The sequence below is a fragment of the Pristiophorus japonicus genome, unplaced genomic scaffold (genome assembly GCF_044704955.1).
Source record: "Pristiophorus japonicus isolate sPriJap1 unplaced genomic scaffold, sPriJap1.hap1 HAP1_SCAFFOLD_158, whole genome shotgun sequence".
NCBI lineage: Eukaryota > Metazoa > Chordata > Chondrichthyes > Pristiophoridae > Pristiophorus > Pristiophorus japonicus.
This window is the reverse complement of record NW_027251257.1, coordinates 756,609-775,830: the sequence shown is the minus strand read 5'-3', so window position 1 is coordinate 775,830 and position 19,222 is coordinate 756,609. Positions and strand designations below refer to the sequence as shown.

General features: G+C 45.7%; 1 protein-coding gene and 1 pseudogene across 7 annotated transcripts in view; both read right to left on the bottom strand.

The window, feature by feature from the left end:
• Positions 1-2,456, bottom strand: part of LOC139243034 (zinc finger protein 850-like) — a 31,894-nt pseudogene extending 29,438 nt beyond the window's left edge.
• A 5,447-nt stretch (positions 2,457-7,903) lies between these two features.
• The window catches only part of LOC139243029 (zinc finger protein 239-like), a 31,153-nt gene continuing 19,834 nt past the window's right edge, over positions 7,904-19,222 (bottom strand). For 6 of the 7 annotated variants that reach the window (XM_070870628.1, XM_070870629.1, XM_070870624.1 and 3 more), the window contains one exon: positions 7,904-9,064. In XM_070870628.1, coding sequence (XP_070726729.1) covers positions 7,996-8,517 — 522 coding nt within the window. In that variant the 5' untranslated portion in view covers positions 8,518-9,064 and the 3' untranslated portion in view covers positions 7,904-7,995. Of the gene's footprint in view, positions 9,065-9,485; positions 9,584-19,222 lie in introns of those variants that run through there. The other variant, XM_070870630.1, reaches the window with a different exon arrangement.

Sequence of the window (19,222 nt, the reverse complement as noted above, 5' to 3'; positions counted from 1 at the left end):
AGGTGATCTTATTGAATCATATAAGGTACTGAGGGGGCTCAACAAGGCAGATGCAGAGAGGATGTTTCCAATGGTGGGAGAATCGAGAACTAGGGGGCAAAGTTTAAGAATTGAGAACTGAGATGAGGAGGAATTTCTTCTCTCACTGAGTCATAAATCTGTGGAAATCTCTGCCCCAGAGAGCTGTGGAGGTTGGGTCATTGAATATATTTAAGGCGGAGATAGGCAGATTTTTGAGCGATAGGGAAGTAAAGGGTTATGGGGAGCGGACAGGGAAGTGGAGCAGAGTCCAAGATCAGATTAGCCATGATCTTATTAAGTGGTGGAGCAGGGATCAAATGGTCTACTCCTGCTTCTATTTCTTATGTCCTTAAAGTGATTAACAGACTGGGTTTTGTGTTTAGTGATCCTGGGCATGTTACCAATACCATCCCTGGCACTCAAGGCTAGGAGAGGCACTCGGAAGGTACGAGGAGCTGGGACTTGTCCCTGAGAGTAACCGAAGGCTTGAGAGCTGACCTAATCTCGAGTTAGAAAGTAGAAAAGGCCCAAAGTTGAAGAGTCAGTAACAGGACATCAAGTAGTCTCCTCTTACCCGATATCAAATATCGACACATTGTGTTATTTTGAAACATCAAAATATTAAACACCAGCCCAGTTGTAGGGGTTATCATCAAAAATAGCAGAATCTAACCCCTGCAGTCACTTGTGACCTCGCTGGTGTGTCAGTAGGTGGGATGACCGAATTGATTCCTTCTCACGCTGAGAGCAACTGAACGGCCTTTCCCTGGTGTGACTGCATCGATGAATTCCCAGCTCAGATGGGGAATTGAATTCCTTTCCACAGTCTCCACATTCCCATGGTGCGGGTGTCCTTGTGTCTCCCCAGGTTGGACAATCAGTTGAAGCCTGGTCCACACACACAACACGTGTACAGTTTCTCCCCGCTGTGAATGGAGTGATGTTTTTTCAGGCCGTGTAACTGGTTAAAGCTCTTTCCACAGTCAGTGCACTGGAACACTCTCACTCGGGTGTGTGTGTCTCGGTGCTTTTCCAGTCTCACTAATGTTTGAAACCTGTTCCCAGCGACAGAACAGACAAATATTTTTCCTTCCACACTCAAAGGCAGATGATAATCGGGTCCTGAGGAATCGAATTGATGTGATGTTTTCTTTGAGTTTCCCGTCTGCAAATCCTCCCCTTCTAATACACTGTAAAAGGAGATTACAGAATTCATCACTGTAAGTACAGGACAGAAAAAATTCAGAACAGACAATTCTAGTTTCTATGGAACATCCACTCTCTTGTTCCTCCAAAGCTGTAAATCCCCACCCCACACACTCTCCCCCCCTCCCTGTGCTGAAATCCAAACACATCGCATGCCTCAAGACAGTTCATGCTCCACTCCCAGTTTTCACCGCTAACTCTGGCTGCGTGCAGTTCGACACTAAGACAAAATCAAAAATAGAAAATGCTGGAAATCTCAGCAGGTTTGGCAGCATCTGTGGAGAGAGAAACAGAATTAACGTTTCAGGTCGATGACCCTTCGTCAGAACAGGCAATAGTTTGAAATGTAACAGATTCTTAAGGAAGTGCTGGGGCCCTGAAATGGGATGGGAGGGGGATGGGGAGGGGTCTGTGATAGTGTGGGAGGCAGGAGAGATTTGAGAGATAAAGGGGATGATGGGCCGAATTGAGATGGCAATAGCACAAGTTAGGAAACAAAAGATGAGTCTAGGGAGGGCGTGACTGTCAGAATAATTACCAGCTGCCATGGAACACAGAGAGAAACAAAATAAAAATAAAAAGGGGGCGGGGGAGTTTTTGTAAAAAAAACTGTGCGAGGAAATGAAACAAAATGTGGGCAGAGATTATGGTCTGAAATTGTTGAGCTCGATGTTGAGTCCAGAAGGCTGTAAAGTGCCTAAACAAAAGATAAGGTGCTGTTCCTCGAGCTTGCGTTGAGCTTCACTGGTACAGTGCAGGAGACCGAGGACGGAGAGGTCAGAGTGACAGCGGTAGTATAGTATTAGTATAGTATTCAGCAGTCCCTCATATCGAGGGTGACCCACTTCACACCAGAGGGATGAGTTCACCGGTGCATGAATGAGGAACCTGATATTCCAGGTCGCAAACTAGATATTGAAGGGTGGATTATTTTAACATGGGGTGGCTGTTACACACCAGCCACCACACAGGCTTGACAGAGCAAGGTCTTGGTCCAGTGGCAAGTGTTAACCAAGACTACTGGAGACCAGCTCTGCTGCACAGACCTAGTTTACATACAGACTCATATTGTCCATTGATCGCAGTGTGGACTGACCCATACTGCCCCTGGACCCTCACCTCTTCTGGATCCCGAACTCACGCCTCTCCTGGGCCCTGATCATGTCGCTCTTTGATCTCTCGCCCCTCCTCTGCTGCTGTATCTGGGCCCCGCCGATGATCCTGTCCATGCTCCAATCGGCAACCTGGGTTCTGGTGACATCACCCAGTCACCCTCCTGGAAAGGCTCGCGCTGCTTCCTGCTCCCTCCCTCCTCTACAAGCAGCAATGTGATAATGTGCTGTCCCTGCCATGGGAGTCTTTAATGGGTCAGTGTCGAGGGAGAGTTATTCTGTATCTAACCCATGCTGTACCTACCCCCGGATTGTTTAATGGGAGAGTAGAGAGACCTGCCCCTGGAAGCTTTTGAAGGAATAGTATAGAGGAAGCTTTACTCTGTACCGAACACATGCTGTACCTGCCCTGGGCGTTTGATGGGCAGTGTAGAGGGAGCGCTACACTGTACCTAACCTGTGCTGCACCTGACCTGGGAGTTTGATGGGACAGTGTAGAGGGAGCTTTACACTGTACCTAACCCGTGCTGTACCTGACCTGCGAGAGTTCGATGGGACAGTGTAGAGGGAGCTTTACACTGTACCTAACCTGTGCTGTACCTGACCTGGGAGTGTTTGATGGGACAGTGCAGAGGGAGCTTTACACTGTACCTAACCCGTGCTGTACCTGCCCTGGGAGTTTGATGGGACAGTGTAGAGGGAGCTTTATACTATACCTAACCCGTGCTGTACCTGAACTGGGTGTTTGATGGGACAGTGTAGAGGGAGCTTGACACTGTACCTAACCCGTGCTGTACCTGACCTGCGAGAGTTCGATGGGACAGTGTAGAGGGAACTTTATTCTGTATCTAACCAGAACTGTTCTTGTCCTGGGAGTGTTTGGGAAAATGTAGGGCAATCTTTATTCTGTATGCATTGTTAGTAAAGGTTGAAATCAGAGCAATAGTGAGAAAGGATACTGTTCAGAAAAATCAAGATGTAGAATCAGTCTGGGTGGAGCTAAGGAGCACCAAGGGGCAGAAAACATTGGTGGGAGTTGTCTATAGGCCTCCAAACAGTAGTGGTAGTGTTGGGGATGGCATCAAACAGGAAAGTAGAGATGCATGTAGCAAGGGTACTACAGTAATCGTAGGTGACTTGAATCTACATATAGACTGACCAAACCAAATTAGTAATAATACTGTGGCAGATAAATTCCAGGAGTGTGTACGAGATGGTTTTTTAGACCAGTATATTGAGGAGCCTTCTCGGGACCAGGCTATCCTAGATTGGGTATTGTGTAACGAGAAGGGGTTAATTAACAGTCTTGTTGTGTGGGGTCCTTTAGGGAAGAGTGACCATAACATGATTGAATTCTTTCTTAAGATGGAAAGTGAAGTAGTCCAATGCAAAACTAAGGTCCTAAATCCCCAGGGCCTGATGATCTGCATCCCAGAGTACTAAAAGAGGTATCTATGGAAATAGTAGATGCATTGGTTGTCATCTTCCAAAATTCTGTAGATTATGGAACAGCTCCTGCAGATTGGAGGGTGGAAAATGTAACCCCACTATTTAAAAAAGGAGGGAGAGAGAAAACGGGGAACTACAGACCGGTTAGCCTAACTTCAGTAGTAGGGAAATGCTCGTCTATTATAAAGGATGTGATAAAGACACACTTAGATAATATCAACAGGATTAAACAAAGTCAACATGGATTTATGAAAGGAAAATCATGTTTGACAAATCTACTGGAGTTTTTTGAGGATGTAACTGACAAGAGTAGATAAGGGAGAACTAGTGGATGTTGTAGAAACATAGAAACATAGAAAATAGGTGCAGGAGTAGGCCATTCGGCCCTTCTAGCCTGCACCGCCATTCAATGAGTTCATGGCTGAACATTCAACTTCAGTACCCCATTCCTGCTTTCTCGCCATACCCCTTGATCCCCCTAGTAGTAAGGACCTCATCTAACTCCTTTTTGAATATATTTAGTGAATTGGCCTCAACAACTTTCTGTGGTAGAGAATTCCACAGGTTCACCACTCTCTGGGTGAAGAAGTTCCTCCGCATCTCGGTCCTAAATGGCTTACCCCTTATCCTTAGACTGTGACCTCTGGTTCTGGACTTCCCCAACATTGGGAACATTCTTCCTGCATCTAACCTGTCTAACCCCGTCAGAATTTTAAATGTTTCTATGAGGTCCCCTCTCATTCTTCTGAACTCCAGTGAATACAAGCCCAGTTGATCCAGTCTTTCTTGATAGGTCAGTCCCGCCATCCCGGGAATCAGTCTGGTGAACCTTCGCTGCACTAGTGTGATACTAACTCTTTAACTGAACCCTATTAATTTAGTGTTTGGGGTCAGGGGGTGTCCCAGCCCACCTGGTTTAGGGGAGTCTTCCTGCTCTCCCACATACGGGACTCCCAATCTTCCCAAGGAGTCTGCTTTAGAGTTCTTTCTCTATTCCCACCAAAATTCTGCTTTTGAGGCGCTATTCTTCGGTTTATCACAGATTCCAAACCTAACGCTTTTGAGGTCCTCTGCTTCCTCCTGGAGGTCACCTCTTACTTGGATCCATGTTTTGTTATGGAGCCTGTAAGGTCTGGCCTCCTTGTCTCCCACCTTCAGCTTGTAGCTGATCTGTGCACAGCCATGGTCACCTTGTCCAGGAAGAGACAGTCTGACTATTTTTTTGCTATTAGCCTCCCTACAAGATTTCTTTGTTCAGTACTTAGTGGAGGCTTTGAAACTGACGACCATTCTAGCTGTAAGGAAATCCGAATTTGATCAGCATTCTCTTCACTTTTAATTCTAATGCCTTGGACAGGTAGCAGTGTGTTTAACTCTATCCTGATTATTTCAAAGTTGGTTTCTCTATGGAGAATGTGTCATGGCCTTGATGGTTTAAAAAGTTCTCTCACTCTCCTGAGCCACATTAGCCATTTCATGTTGTGCTGTTGACGATAACTGAGCATGCCCGAGACTCATTCGTTCCCACACACACACACGCACGTATCCCAATATCATGCCACACGAGACATCTGATCCAAGCCATTTGAGGTGATCTTATCAATAGATCGTGGGGTGTCTGGAGATCTTTGCTCATCTCCCTCTGCATGGTTCTGTTGTCTCGGCTAGTGGCCAGGCGAAAAATTCAGTTTTCTTATTGTTCAGCATGGGTAATGACACAAACATCTCCAAGAGAAATCTTAGCAATTTCCTACACTTCGCTGACTTTAACAAGAATTTACATTAACACCAGATTGTACCCAGGTGATTTATGACAATTCGCCCAGGAACAATGAGTTAAGAAAAATTCCCATTTGGAGGTGTAATTTTCCGGTTTTCCTCTTATATCCTCACTCACTTCCTCTCATTACATTTTATACAGTGTTCACCATTTCATTCATGAGCCCGGAGGAATTTTACTGTCTAATACAATATCAAACTGTCTTTAAAGCATCAATCAAGCATTCCCACTTGGTCCAAGTTTTGACCCATGTTCTTTGTTTAATTTTATTTAACCGGACCTTTTGTTCCCCAGAGAGTGATTCAGTCTACAAGAGGAAGGATGTTAGTTACCTTCAGCACAACAGTATCCCACAAAAACTTATTTCTGAATACACAGTTTTGACAGAACCATAGACACTGCACCGTTTCAAAAATAAAACTTAATTATCTCCTTAGTTTTCAGCTAAATTTCCCTTCCCATGTGTTTGAACAGCAACCCGTAGCAATTTATATAATCAGTTTTAATTTCACAAACATATTATGCCCAGACTGTGTCATTTTACAAAGACGACAATTGCGTTTGGATAGGTCATTTATCCTCCCCTTCGAGCAGTGTGACTTGGACAATAGGATTATATCAATATACGGCACAGAAACAGGCCATTCGGCCCAACCAGTCCATGCCGGCGTTTACGCTCCACTCGAGCTCCTCCCTTCTTTCCTCATCTAACTATATCAGCATAACCCTCGATTCCCTTCTCCCTCATATGCTTGTCTGGCCTCCCCTTAAATGCATCGATACTATTCGCTTCAACTACTCCCTGTGGCAGCGAGTTCCACATTCTCACCACTCTCTGGGTAAAGAGGTTTCTTCTGAATTCCCCATTGGATTTCTTGGTGACTATCTTATGTTGATGGCCTCTAATTATGCTCGTCCCCACAAGTGGAAACACTGTGTCTACTCTATCAAAACCTTTCATCATTTTAAAGACATTAGGTCACCCCTCAGCCTTCTATTTTCAAGGGAAAAGGGCCCCGACCTGTCCATCCTTTCCCGATAGGTATACCCTCTCATTTCTGGTATCATCCTTGTAAATCTTCTCTGCACCCTCTCCAGTGTCTCGATGTCCTTTTTATAATATGGTGACCAGAATTGCACACACAAAGTCTAACCAAGGTTCGATACAAGTTTAGCATAACTTCACTACTTTTCCATTCTATAACAATTCAATTCTATAACAATCGATCCCAATAATTTAACTCAATAGTTTAAAGTCTTAAGTCCAACTTTTTCAGCATGCTGCGACTTTCGATGTCTGCAGATAACTGGAAATAATTTTGTTTTAACTGCTGGATCTTTTGCTATGCCATCAACTTCTTATCCAACTGGAGCTGGCATTGCCTGATATGGTAATCTTTGGCTACGGCATAGTCCAGAGAACAAGTCTGCATTTTCTTCAACATATATCAACAATGTTAGAAGCACATAAAACGCTGGTCTTCCTGTGGCAAGAACAAACCACGAGTCTCTGAACTTTTCTTATTCTAACATAATATTTCTAATCTAAACATACTATGATGAAAATATCCACGGCCAGTTGGTTGCAAACACCAGCTGTTGCTCAGTGAAATCTCTCTCTATTGATACCAACCACATTTTCCCAGATATGGAATGAACTAAACATGAACACCTTTCAGAAGTTGAATTAACTAAGTTCCCTATGCCAACACCCCTCTCATCTTCCATTCACTTCAATTAAAAGGAAAACGCCAGATTGTATCAGTCGGGATTTGAAAGTTATTTACAACTAATTCTAGATATTCTTAGAGTTAGCATCGTTGTCTATTCTGTCTACTCGAGGAGTTTGATAACAGACTTTCTCCTGTGAATGTAGAGCGGGAATATTGGGCCGGGATGTGTTTACTTCTTCATCTTGTTACTTTAAACCGTTGCCAATTATTTGATGTGATCTGTATTTTCTTAAATACATTTCCTGAGTAGATTCAAATTTAAATTGAACCCAGGGTTGCTGGCATGATACTCCATTCACACATCAAATGTGAGAGAGATGTTGTGGGACACACGCTAAGTCCAGTTTCTGAAAGTGATTAACAGACTGGGGTTTGTGTTCAGTGATCCCGGGCGTGTTACTGATACCTTCCCTCGATACCAAGGCAAGGAGAGGCACTCTGGGAGGTAGTGGGAGCTGGCACTTGTCCACGAGAGTAACCAAAGGTCTGAGAACTGAAATAATCCAGCATTAGAAAGGAGAAAGGGCCCCAAAATGGAGCAGTCAGTAACAAGACATCAATTAGTCTCCTCTTATCTTGGAACATTAAACATCGACACACTGTTATTGAAACATCAAAATATTATATTTCAGCCCAGCTATCATCAAAAACAAACTTCATCTGTCAGAATGGACACGATTCAGTCGGGATGTGATTAACAGCAGCAATGATAGCAGAATCCAACCCCTGCAGTCACTTGTGAACTCTCTGGTATCTCAGCAGTTTGGGCTGAACGATTGAATCCCTTCCCACACACGGAGCAGCTGAACAGTCTCTCCCCACTGTGAACTCGCTGGTGTCTCAGCAGGTCGGATGACTGAGTGAATCCCTTCCCACGCTCAGAGCAGGTGAACGGCCTCTCCCCAGTGTGAACTCGCTTGTGTTTCAGCAGGTGGGATGACTGAGTGAATCCCTTCCCACATTCAGAGCAGGTGAACGGCCTCTCCCCAGTGTGAACTCGTTGGTGTGTCAGCAGGCTGGATGACACAGTGAATCCCTTCCCACACTCAGAGCAGGTGAATGGTCTCTCCCCAGTATGAACTCGCTGGTGTGTCAGCAGGTCGGATGAATAAGTGAATCCCTTACCACACTCAGAGCAGGTGAACGGCCTCTCCCCAGTGTGAACTCGCTGATGTTTCACCAGGTTGGATGAAATAGTGAATCCCTTCCCACACATGGGGCAGGTGAATGGTCTCTCCCCGGTGTGAACTCGCTGATGTTTCAGCAGGTGGGAATATCCAGTGAATCCCTTCTCACACACAGAGCAGGTGAACGGTCTCTCCCCGGTGTGGTTGCGCCGATGAACTTCCAGCTGGGACGGGTAGCTGAATCCCTTCCCACAGTCTCCACATTTCCACGGTTTCTCCGTGGAGCGGGTGCGCTTCCGTTTCTCCAGGTTGGACGATCAGTTGAATCCTCGTCTACACACAGAACACGTTTCTCCCCGCTGTGAATGGTGCGATGTTTTTTCAGGCTGTGTAACTGGTTAAAGCTCTTTCCACAGGCAGTGCACTGGAACACTCACTCGGGTGTGTGTGTCTCGGTGCTTTTCCAGTCACACTGATGTTTGAAATCTTTTCCCACAGACAGAACAGACAAACATTTCTCCTTCCACTTTCAAAAGTGGATGATATTCAGGTCAGGATGAATCGAGTGACTCTGTCAGATCTTGATGTGATGTTTGGTTTGAGTTTCCCTCCTCCAAATCCTCCCCTTCTAACACCCTGTAAAAGGAGTTTACAAAAGTTATCACTAAGTACAGGACAGAAGTTCAGAACAGACAATTCTAGTTTCTAGCTTTCCTTCTGCTGTGTGGTTTTAAGTATTGTCTTAATAAAAATAATAAAGAGGGAGAAGATAGATTGAGAGTAAACTGGCAAGAAATATAAATACAGTCAGAGCTTCGACACGTATATAAAAAGGAAGAGATAGCTGAAGTAAACGTTGTTCCCTGAGAGGCTGAGACTGGGGAATTAATAATGAGAAACAGGGAAATGGCAGAGACTTTGTGAACAAATATTTCTTATCGGTCTTCACGTTGGAAGACACTAAAAGCATCCCAATAATAATAGATAATCAAGGTGCCACAGGAAGCGAGGAATGTAAAACAATCACTATTACTAGAGGAAAAAGTACTTGACAAACCTTTGGGACTAAAGGTGGACAAGTCCCCTGGACCTGATGGACTGCATCCTAGGGTCTTAAAAGTGGCAGCTGCAGAGATAGTGGATGGATTGGTTGTAATCTACCAAAATTCCCTGGATTCTGGCAAGGTCCCAATGGATTGGAAAACCTCAAATGTAACGCCCCTATTCAACAAGGGAGGGAGACAGAAAGCAGGAATCTATAGACCAGTTAGCCTAACATCTACCATTGGGAAAATGCTGGAGTCCATTATTAAGGAAATAGTAGCAGGACATTTAGAAAATCACAATACAGTTAAGCAGAGACAGCATGGTTTAGGGAAGGGATATCACGATTGACAAATTTGCTAGAGCTCTTTGAGGATGTAACAAGCAGAGTGGATGAAGAGGAACCAGTAGATGTTGTGTATTTGGATTTCCAGAAGGCATTCGATAAGGTGCCAGATAAAAGGTTACTGCATAATATAAGAGCTCACAGGGTTGAGGGTAATATATTAGTATAGATATAAGATTGGCTAACTAACAGAAAACAGAGAGTCAGGATAAATGGGTCATTTTCAGGTTGGCAAACTGTAACTAATGGGCTGCCATACGGATCAGTGCTGGGGCCTCAACTATTCACAATCTCTATTAATGACTTGGATGAAGGGACGGAGTGCACTGCAGCCAAATATGCTGATGATACAGAGATAGGTGGGACAGCAAGTTGTGAGGACACAAAGAATCTGCAAAAGGTTATAGATAGGTTAAGTAAGTTGGCAAAAATTTGGCAGATGGAGTATAATGTGATGCTGTGGTATAGAGACACCTGGGGGTCCTTGTGCATGAAACAAACAGTTAGCATGCAGGTATAGCAAGTAATCAGGAAGGCAAATGGAATGTTGGCCTGTATTGCAAGGGGGATGGAGTATAAAAGTAGCTAAGTCTTGTTACAACTGCACAGGGTATTGCTGAGACCACACCTGGAGTACTGTGCACAGTTTTGGTCTCCTTATTTAAGGAGCGATATACTTGCAATGGAGGCAGTTCAGAGAAGGTTCACTAGGTTGATTCCTGAGATTAAGGTATTGTCTTAAATTGGCTGCCGTGTTTCCTACATTATGACAGTGACTACACTTCAAAAATAACTTAATTGGCTGTAAAGTGCTTTGGGGCATCTGGTGGTGGTGAAAGGTGCGAAATAAATGCACGTCTTTTTATTTATTTTCTGTATGTCTTTTATTACTCTACTTTCTCCCATTGTGCCTCCTTTTGTCTGCTGTCAGTTTCCCACCTCCTCTTCCCCACCCAACTTTACAGTTCATTTATTGTCCACATAGTCTCTCTCACTCTATTGCTCTCTATAAGCTGTCCATCTGCCATATCTCCCAGTTCTGATCAAGTGCTCTCCCTGACCCATCACCATTTCTCCTTCCTTTATAGACAATAACTTTCATTTATATAGCACCTTTAAGAACATACAAGTTATGAGCAGGAAAAGGCCATACGGCCCCTTGAGCCTGCTCACCTATTCAATAAGATCATCGACCTCAATTCCACTTTCCCGTCCGATCTCCATATCCCTTGATTCCCCGAAACTCCAAAAATGTATCTATCTCAGCCTTGAAATAACACTGTAAAATGGCCCTGCTGCTTCACAGGAGCATAGAAACATAGAAAATAGGTGCAAGAGTAGGCCATTCGGCCCTTTGAGCCTGCACCACCATTCAATAAGATCATGGCTGATCATTCCCTCAGTACCCTTTTCCTGCTTTCTCTCCATACCCCTTGATCCCTTTAGCCGTAAGGGCCATATCTAACTCCCTCTGGAATATATCCAATAAACTGGCATCAATAACTCTCTGCGGCAGGGAATTCCACAGGTTAACAACTCTCTGAGTGAAGAAATTTCTCCTCATCTCCGTCCTAAATGGCCTACCCCTTATCCTAAGACTGTGTGCCCTGGTTCTGGACTTCCCCAACATCGGGAACATTCTTCCCGCATCTAACCTGTCCAGTCCCGTCAGAATCTTATATGTTTCGAGGAGATCCCCTCTCATCCTTCTAAACTCCAGTGTATAAAGGCCAGTTGATCCAATCTATCCTCATTTGTCAAGCGAGCCATCCCGGGAATCAGTCTGGTGAACCTTCGCTGCACTCCCTCAATAGCAAGAACGTCCTTCCTCAGATTAGAAGACCAAAACTGGACACAATATTCCAGGTGGGGCCTCAATGTACAACTGCAGTAAGACTTCCCTGCTCCTATACTCAAATCCCCTTGCTATGAAGGCCAACATACCATTTGCCTTCTTCACTGCCTGCTGTACCTGCATGCCAACTTTCAATGACTGATGAACCATGACACCCAGGTCTTGTTGCACCTCCCCTTTTCCTAATCTGCTGCCATTCAGATAATATTCTGCTTTCGTGTTTTTTGCCCCCAAAGTAGATTATCAGATAGAATTTGACACCGAGCTACATAAGGAGATATTCGGAAAGGAAAATGGCAAATTTTAAAGAGGGTTAAAAAGGAAAAAAGTGGCTAAAGTAAATGTTGGTCCCCTGGAGAATGAGACTGCGGAATTAATAATGGAGACCAGGGAAATGGCATAGACGTTGAACAAATATTTTAAGAACATAAGAAATAGGAGCAGGAGTAGGCCATAAGGTTCCTCGAGCCTGCTCTGCCATTTAATAAGATCATGGCTGATCTGATCATGGACTCAGCTCCACTTCCCCGCCCGTTCCCCATAACCCCTTATCGTTTAAGAAACTGTCTATTTCTGTCTTAAATTTATTTTACGTCCCAGCTTCCACAGCTCTCTGAAGCAGCGAATTCCAGATTCACAACCCTCAGAGAAGAAATGTCTCCTCATCTCAGTTCTAAATGGGCAGTCCCTTATTCTAAGATCATGCCCTCTAGTTCTAGTCTCTCCATCAGTGGAAGCATCCTCTCTGCATCTACCTTGTCAAGCTCCCTCATAATCTTATACATTTCGAGAAGATCACCTCTCATTCTTCTGAATTCCAATGAATAGAGGTCCAACCTACTCAATCTTTCCTCATAAGTCAACTCACTCATCCCCGGGATCAACCTAGTGAACCTTCTCTGAACTGCCTCCACAGCAAGTATGTCCTTTCGTAAATATGGAAACCAAAACTGCCGCAGTATTCCAGGTGTGGCCTCACCAAAACGTTGTATAGCTGTAACAAGACTTCCCTGCTTTTACACTCCATCCCCTTTGCAATAAAGGCCAAGATACCATTAGCCTTCCTGATCACTTGCTGTACCTGCATACTATCCTTTTGTGTTTCATGCACAAGTACCCCCAGGTCCCATTGTACTGCAGCACTTTGCAATCTTTCTCCATTTAAATAATAACTTGCTCTTTGATTTATTCTGCCAAAGTGCATGATCTCACACTTTCCAACATTATACTCCATCTGCCAAATTCTTGCTCACTCACTTAGCCTGTCTATGGCCTCCTGCAGCCTCTTCATGCCCTCCTCACACATTACCTTTCCTCTCCTCTTTGTATCGTCAGCAAACTTGGCTACATTAAACTCAGTTCCCTCTTCCAAGTCGTTAATATAGATTGTAAATAGTTGGGGTCCCAGCACTGATCCCTGCGGCACCCCACTTATTACTGATTGCCAACCAGAGAATGAACCATTTATCCTGACTCCGTTTTCTGTTTGTCAGCCAATCTTCTATCCATGCTAATATATTACCCCAACCCCGTGAACTTTTATCTTGTGCAGTAACCTTTTGTGTGGCACCTTGTCAAATGCCTTCTGGAAGTCTAAATGCTTTTGTATCGGTCTTCACCGTAGAAGACACTAAAAACATCCCAATAGTGGATAATCAAGGGGCTATAGGTCGGGAGGAACTTAATACAATCACTATCACTAATGAAGTAGTACTATGTAAAATAATGGGACTAAAGGCGGACAAGTCCCCTGGACCTGATGCCTTACATCCTAGGGTCTTAAGAGAAGTGGCTGCAGAGATAGTGGATGCATTGGTGGTAATCTACCAAAATTCCCTGGATTCTGGGGTGGCCCCAGCAGATTGGAAAACCGCAAATGTAACGCCCCTATTTAAAAAAGGAGGCAGACAAAAAGCAGGAAACTATAGACCAGTTAGCCGAACAGTCATTGGGAAAATGCTGGAGTCCATTATTCAGGAAGCGGAACATTTGGAAAAGCATAATTCAATCAAACAGAGTAGCATGGTTTTATGAAAGGGAAATCATGTTTGACAAATTTGCTGGAGTTCTTTGAGGATGTAACAAACAGGGTGGATAGGGGGAACCAGTGGATGCGGTGTATTTGGATTTCCAGGAGGCATTCGATAAGGTGCCACATAAGACGTTACTGCACAAGATAACAGTTCACGGGGTTGGGGGTAATATATTAGCAGGGATAGAGGATTGGCTAACTAACAGAAAACAGAGAGTCGGGATAAATGGGTCATTTTCCAGTTGGCAAACAGTGACTAGTGGGGTGCCGCAGGGATCAGTGCTGGCTCCTCAACTATTTACAATTTATATTAATGACTTGGATGATGGGACCGAGTGTAATGTAGCCAAGTTTGCTGATGATACAAAGATGGGTGGGAAAGCAAATTGAGGAAGACACAAAAAATCTGCAAAGGGATATAGACAGGCTAAGTGAGTGGGAAAAAATTTGGCAGATGGAGTATAATGTGGGAAAATGTGAGATTATTCACTTTGGCAGAAATAATAGAAAAGCAAATTATAATTTAAATGGAGAAAAATTGCAAAGTGGTGCAGTACAGAGGGACCTGGGGGTCCTTGTGCATGAAAGACAAAAAGTTAGTTTGCAGGTACAGCAAGTGATCAGGAAGGCAAATGGAATGTTGGTCTTTATTGCAAAGGGGATAGAGTATAAAAGCAGAGAAGTCCTGCTACAACTGTACAGGGTATTGCTGAGGCCACACCTGTGAGAATGTAGATAGAAGGTTTGCGAATGTGTTAGTAAGGGATCATGGGAAAATGGCCAAGAGAAATTGTCCAGCTGCGATATTTTCCCTGTCGACACAAACAAAGGATTACTCAGAGTTGTGGTCAAACACGAGTTACGTGAAAAAGCAAAAGTCAGACATGAGTCAGACGAGGGGCTGCTATAAACAGCCGTAAAATAGGGAAATGTGATGAAAATCGAAACAATAAACACATCCCTGGAGCCCGCCCTATTTGGAGAGTTGTTAGCCTGCAATTGGGTATGCTATGGGGGAAATCGACCAATGATTGTATAAACTGAGTGTCACTCAAATGTGTTCTGCTGTAACAATGTATAAGTGTTGAGCTTTTGTACAGTTACCGGACTTGTCAGGAGAGAGGAGGACAGGCTCGAACCGAGAGTGTTCCCTTTATCCTAACAGGTCCCGGCCGGAGAATCTACAGAATAAAGGTCTTATGTTGCTAAGACTAAAAGTGTTCATGTGTCAGTGAATTCGCTGAAACAGATTGAAGGGAAAAGAATCCAGTACCAACACCTGGAGTACTGTGTAGTTTTGGTCTCCTTATTTAAGGAGGGATATACTTGCATTGGAGGCTGTCAGAGAAGGTTCACTAGATTGATTCCAGATATCAGGGGGTTGTCTTATGAAGACAGGTTGAATAGGTTGGGCCTATACTCATTGGCGTTCAAAAGAATGAGAAGTGATCTTATTGAAACATATAAGATAATGAGGGGGTTTGATAAGGTGGATGCAGAGAGGATATTTCCAATCATAGGGGAAACTAAAACTAGGGAACGTAGTCTTAGAATAAGGGACCGCCCATTTAGGTCTGAGATGAGGAGAAATTTCTTCTCTCAGGGTGTTGTAAATCTATGGAATATTCTGCCCCAGAGAGCTGTGGGGGCTGGGTCATTGAATATATTTAAGGTGGAGATAGACAGATTTTTGAGGGATAAGGGAGTAAAGAGTTATGGGGAGCGGGCAGGGAAGTGGAGCTGGTGTGGGGAGAATGTTCCCCGGTTTATATCCCCTCCCCCCGGTGTGGGGAGAATGTTTCCCGGTTTATATCCCCCCCCCCCCCCAGTGTGGGGAGAATGTTCCCCGGTTTATATCCCCTCCCCCCGGTGTGGGGAGAATGTTCCCCGGTTTATATTCCCCCCCCCCCCCCCCCCCCCCCCAGTGTGGGGAGAATGTTCCCCGGTTTATATCCCCCCCCCCCCCGGTGTGGGGAGACTGTTCCCCGGTTTATATCCCCCCCCCCCCCCCCCGGTGTGGGGAGAATGTTCCCCGGTTTATATCCCCCCCTCCCCCGGTGTGGGGAGAATGTTCCCCGGTTTATCCCCCCCCCCGGTGTGGGGAGAATGTTCCCCGGTTTATATCCCCCCCTCCCCCGGTGTGGGGAGAATGTTCCCCGGTTTATATCCCCCCCCCTCCCGGTGTGGGGAGAATGTTCCCCGGTTTATATCCCCCCCCGGTGTGGGGCGAATGTTCCCCGGTTTATATCCCCCCCTGGTGTGGGGAGAATGTTCCCCGGTTTATCCCCCCCCCCCCCCGGTGTGGGGCGAATGTTCCCCGGTTTATATCCCCCCCCGGTGTGGGGCGAATGTTCCCCGGTTTATATCCCCTCCTCCCGGTGTGGGGCGAATGTTCCCCGGTTTATACCCCCCCCTCCCCCGGTGTGGGGAGAATGTTCCCCGGTTTATATCCCCCCCCCGGTGTGGGGAGAATGTTCCCCGGTTTATCCCCCCCCCCCCGGTGTGGGGAGAATGTTCCCCGGTTTATCCCCCCCCCGGTGTGGGGAGAATGTTCCCCGGTTTATCCCCCCCCCCCCGGTGTGGGGAGAATGTTCCCCGGTTTATCCCCCCCCCCCGGTGTGGGGAGAATGTTCCCCGGTTTATATCCCCCCCCCCCCCCCCTGGTGTGGGGAGAATGTTCCCCGGTTTATCCCCCCCCCCTCCCGGTGTGGGGAGAATGTTCCCCGGTTTATATCCGGGCCCGGGGCTGCACTCGGTGTTTTTGCCCCCAGAGTTCCTTTAACCCGCTCCCTGGAGCTCGCTCACCTCCTGCGTCAAGAGTCTGCCACCGCCGCCTGCACATGCTCAGCTCACACGGCCCGGGTGACTGACGGCAGCTCCCCACCAATAGGAAGAGCGGGGCGGGGCTGGAGGACAGAGTGGGTGCTTGGTCCTCCAACCAGAGTGTGTGAGGGGCTGGAGCATGCTGGAACTGGTGGGGTGCCGCAAGGATCAGTGCTGGGGCCTCAGGTATTTACAATCTATAATAATGACCTAGATGAAGGGACTGAGTGCAATATTTGCTGACAATACAAAGCTTGGTGAGACAGTAAGCTGTGAGCAGAACACAAGAGTGCAAAGAGATAGACTATGTGAGTGGGCAGTAAGGTGGCAGATGGAGTATAATGCAAAATGTGAGGTTATTCACTTTGGTAGGAAGAATAGAAAAGGATTATCTTTTAAATGGTGAGAAACTTTTAAATGTTGGTGTTGAGAGAGATTTGGGTGTTCTCGTGCAAGAAACACAGAAAGCTAGCATGCAGGTACAGCAAGTAATAAGCGACGAGATACAGATAGCGAACCCAAAGATGCAGAGAACAGTGGACATCCTGGAGAAATTCTCAGAGGGAGATGATTGGGAAACTTTTGTGGAGCGACTCGACCAATACTTTGTGGCCAATGAGCTAGATGGGGAGGAGAGTGCTGCCAAATGAAGGGCAATCCTCCTCACCATCTGTGGGGCACCAACGTATGACCTCATGAAGAATCTGCTCACTCCAGCGAAACCCACGGAGAAATCATACGACGATTTGTGCACATGGGTCCGAGAGTATTTGAACCTGAAGGAAAGCGTTCTGATGGCGAGGTACCGGTTCTACACCTACAAAAGGGCTGAAGGCCAGGAAGTGGCGAGTTATGTCGCCGAGCTAAGACGCCTTGCAGGACATTGCGAATTTGAAGGACATTTGGAGCACATGCTCAGAGACTTTTTCGTACTTGGCATTGGCCACGAAACCATACTTCGCAAGCTTTTGACTGTAGAGACCCCAACGTTGAGTAAGGCCATAGCGATAGCCCAGGCGTTCATTGCCACCAGTGACAATACGAAACAAATCTCTCAGCACACAAGTGCTGCTACAAGTACTGTGAACAAAGTGATGTTGTTTTCGAATCGTAACGTACAGGGCAGTCACACATACATACAGCTGCATGTCCGCAGATGTCTCAGAGTCCACCATCAAGGGTGATGAATGCAAGGCCATTAACATGTTATTGGCGCTGCGGGGGTGATCATCATTTCCATTCATGCCGATTCAAAGAGTACGCTTGCAAGGGCTGTGGAACAATGGGACACCTCCAACGAGTGTGCAGGCGAGCTGCAAAGCCTGTTAAACCTGCAAAGCACCATGTTGCAGAGGAGGACAGATCCACGGAGGATCACGACGAACCAGAGCCTCAGATTGAGGAGGCAGAGGTACATGGGGTGCACACATTCACCACGAATTGTCCCCCAATAATGCTGAATGTTGAACTAAATGGACTCCCAGTGTCAATGGAGCTGGACACGGGCCCGAGCCAGTCCATCATGGGCAAAAAGACTTTTGAAACAAGCCTGAAGGTGTTCAAAAAACAAGCCTGAAGACTTTGTGTCTTAATGCAAGGAGTATCCGCAATAAGGTGGATGAATTAACTGTGCAAATAGATGTTAACAAATATGATGTGATTGGGATTACGGAGACGTGGCTCCAGGATGATCAGGGCTGGGAACGCAACATCCAGGGGTATTCAACATTCAGGAAAGATAGAATAAAAGGAAAAGGAGGTGGGGTAGCATTGCTGGTTAAGGAGGAAATTAAGGCAATAGTTCAGAAGGACATTAGCTTGGATGATGTGGAATCTATATGGGTAGAGCTGCAGAACACCAAAGGGCAAAAAACGTTAGTGGGAGTTGTGTACAGACCTCCAAACAGTAGTAGTGATGTTGGGGAGGGCATCAAACAGGAAATTAGGAGTGCATGCAATAAAGGTGCAGCAGTTATAATGGGTGACTTTAATATGCACATAGATTGGGTTAACCAAACTGGAAGCAATACGGTGGAGGAGGATTTCATGGAGTGCATAAGGGATGGTTTTTTTAGACCAATATGTCGAGGAACCAACTAGGGGGAGGCCATCTTAGACTGGGTGTTGTGTAATGAGAGAGGATTAATTAGCAATCTTGTTGTGTGAGGTCCCTTGGGGAAGAGTGACCATAATATGGTGGAATTCTGCATTAGGATGGAGAATGAAACAGTTAATTCAGAGACCATGGTCCAGAACTTAAAGAAGGCTAACTTTGAAGGTATGAGGTGTGAATTGGCTAGGATAGATTGGCGAATGATACTTAAGGGGTTGACTGTGGATGGGCAATGGCAGACATTTAGAGACCGCATGGATGAACGACAACAATTGTACATTCCTGTCTGGCGTAAAAATAAAAAAGGGAAGGTGGCTCAACCGTGGCTATCAAGGGAAATCAGGGATAGTATTAAAGCCAAGGAAGCGGCATACAAATTGGCCAGAAATAGCAGCGAACCCGGGGACTGGGAGAAATTTAGAACTCAGCAGAGGAGGACAAAGGGTTTGATTAGGGCAGGGAAAATGGAGTATGAGAAGAAGCTTGCAGGGAACATTAAGACGGATTGCAAAAGTTTCGACAGATATGTAAAGAGAAAAAGGTTAGTAAAGACAAACGTAGGTCCCGTGCAGTCAGAATCA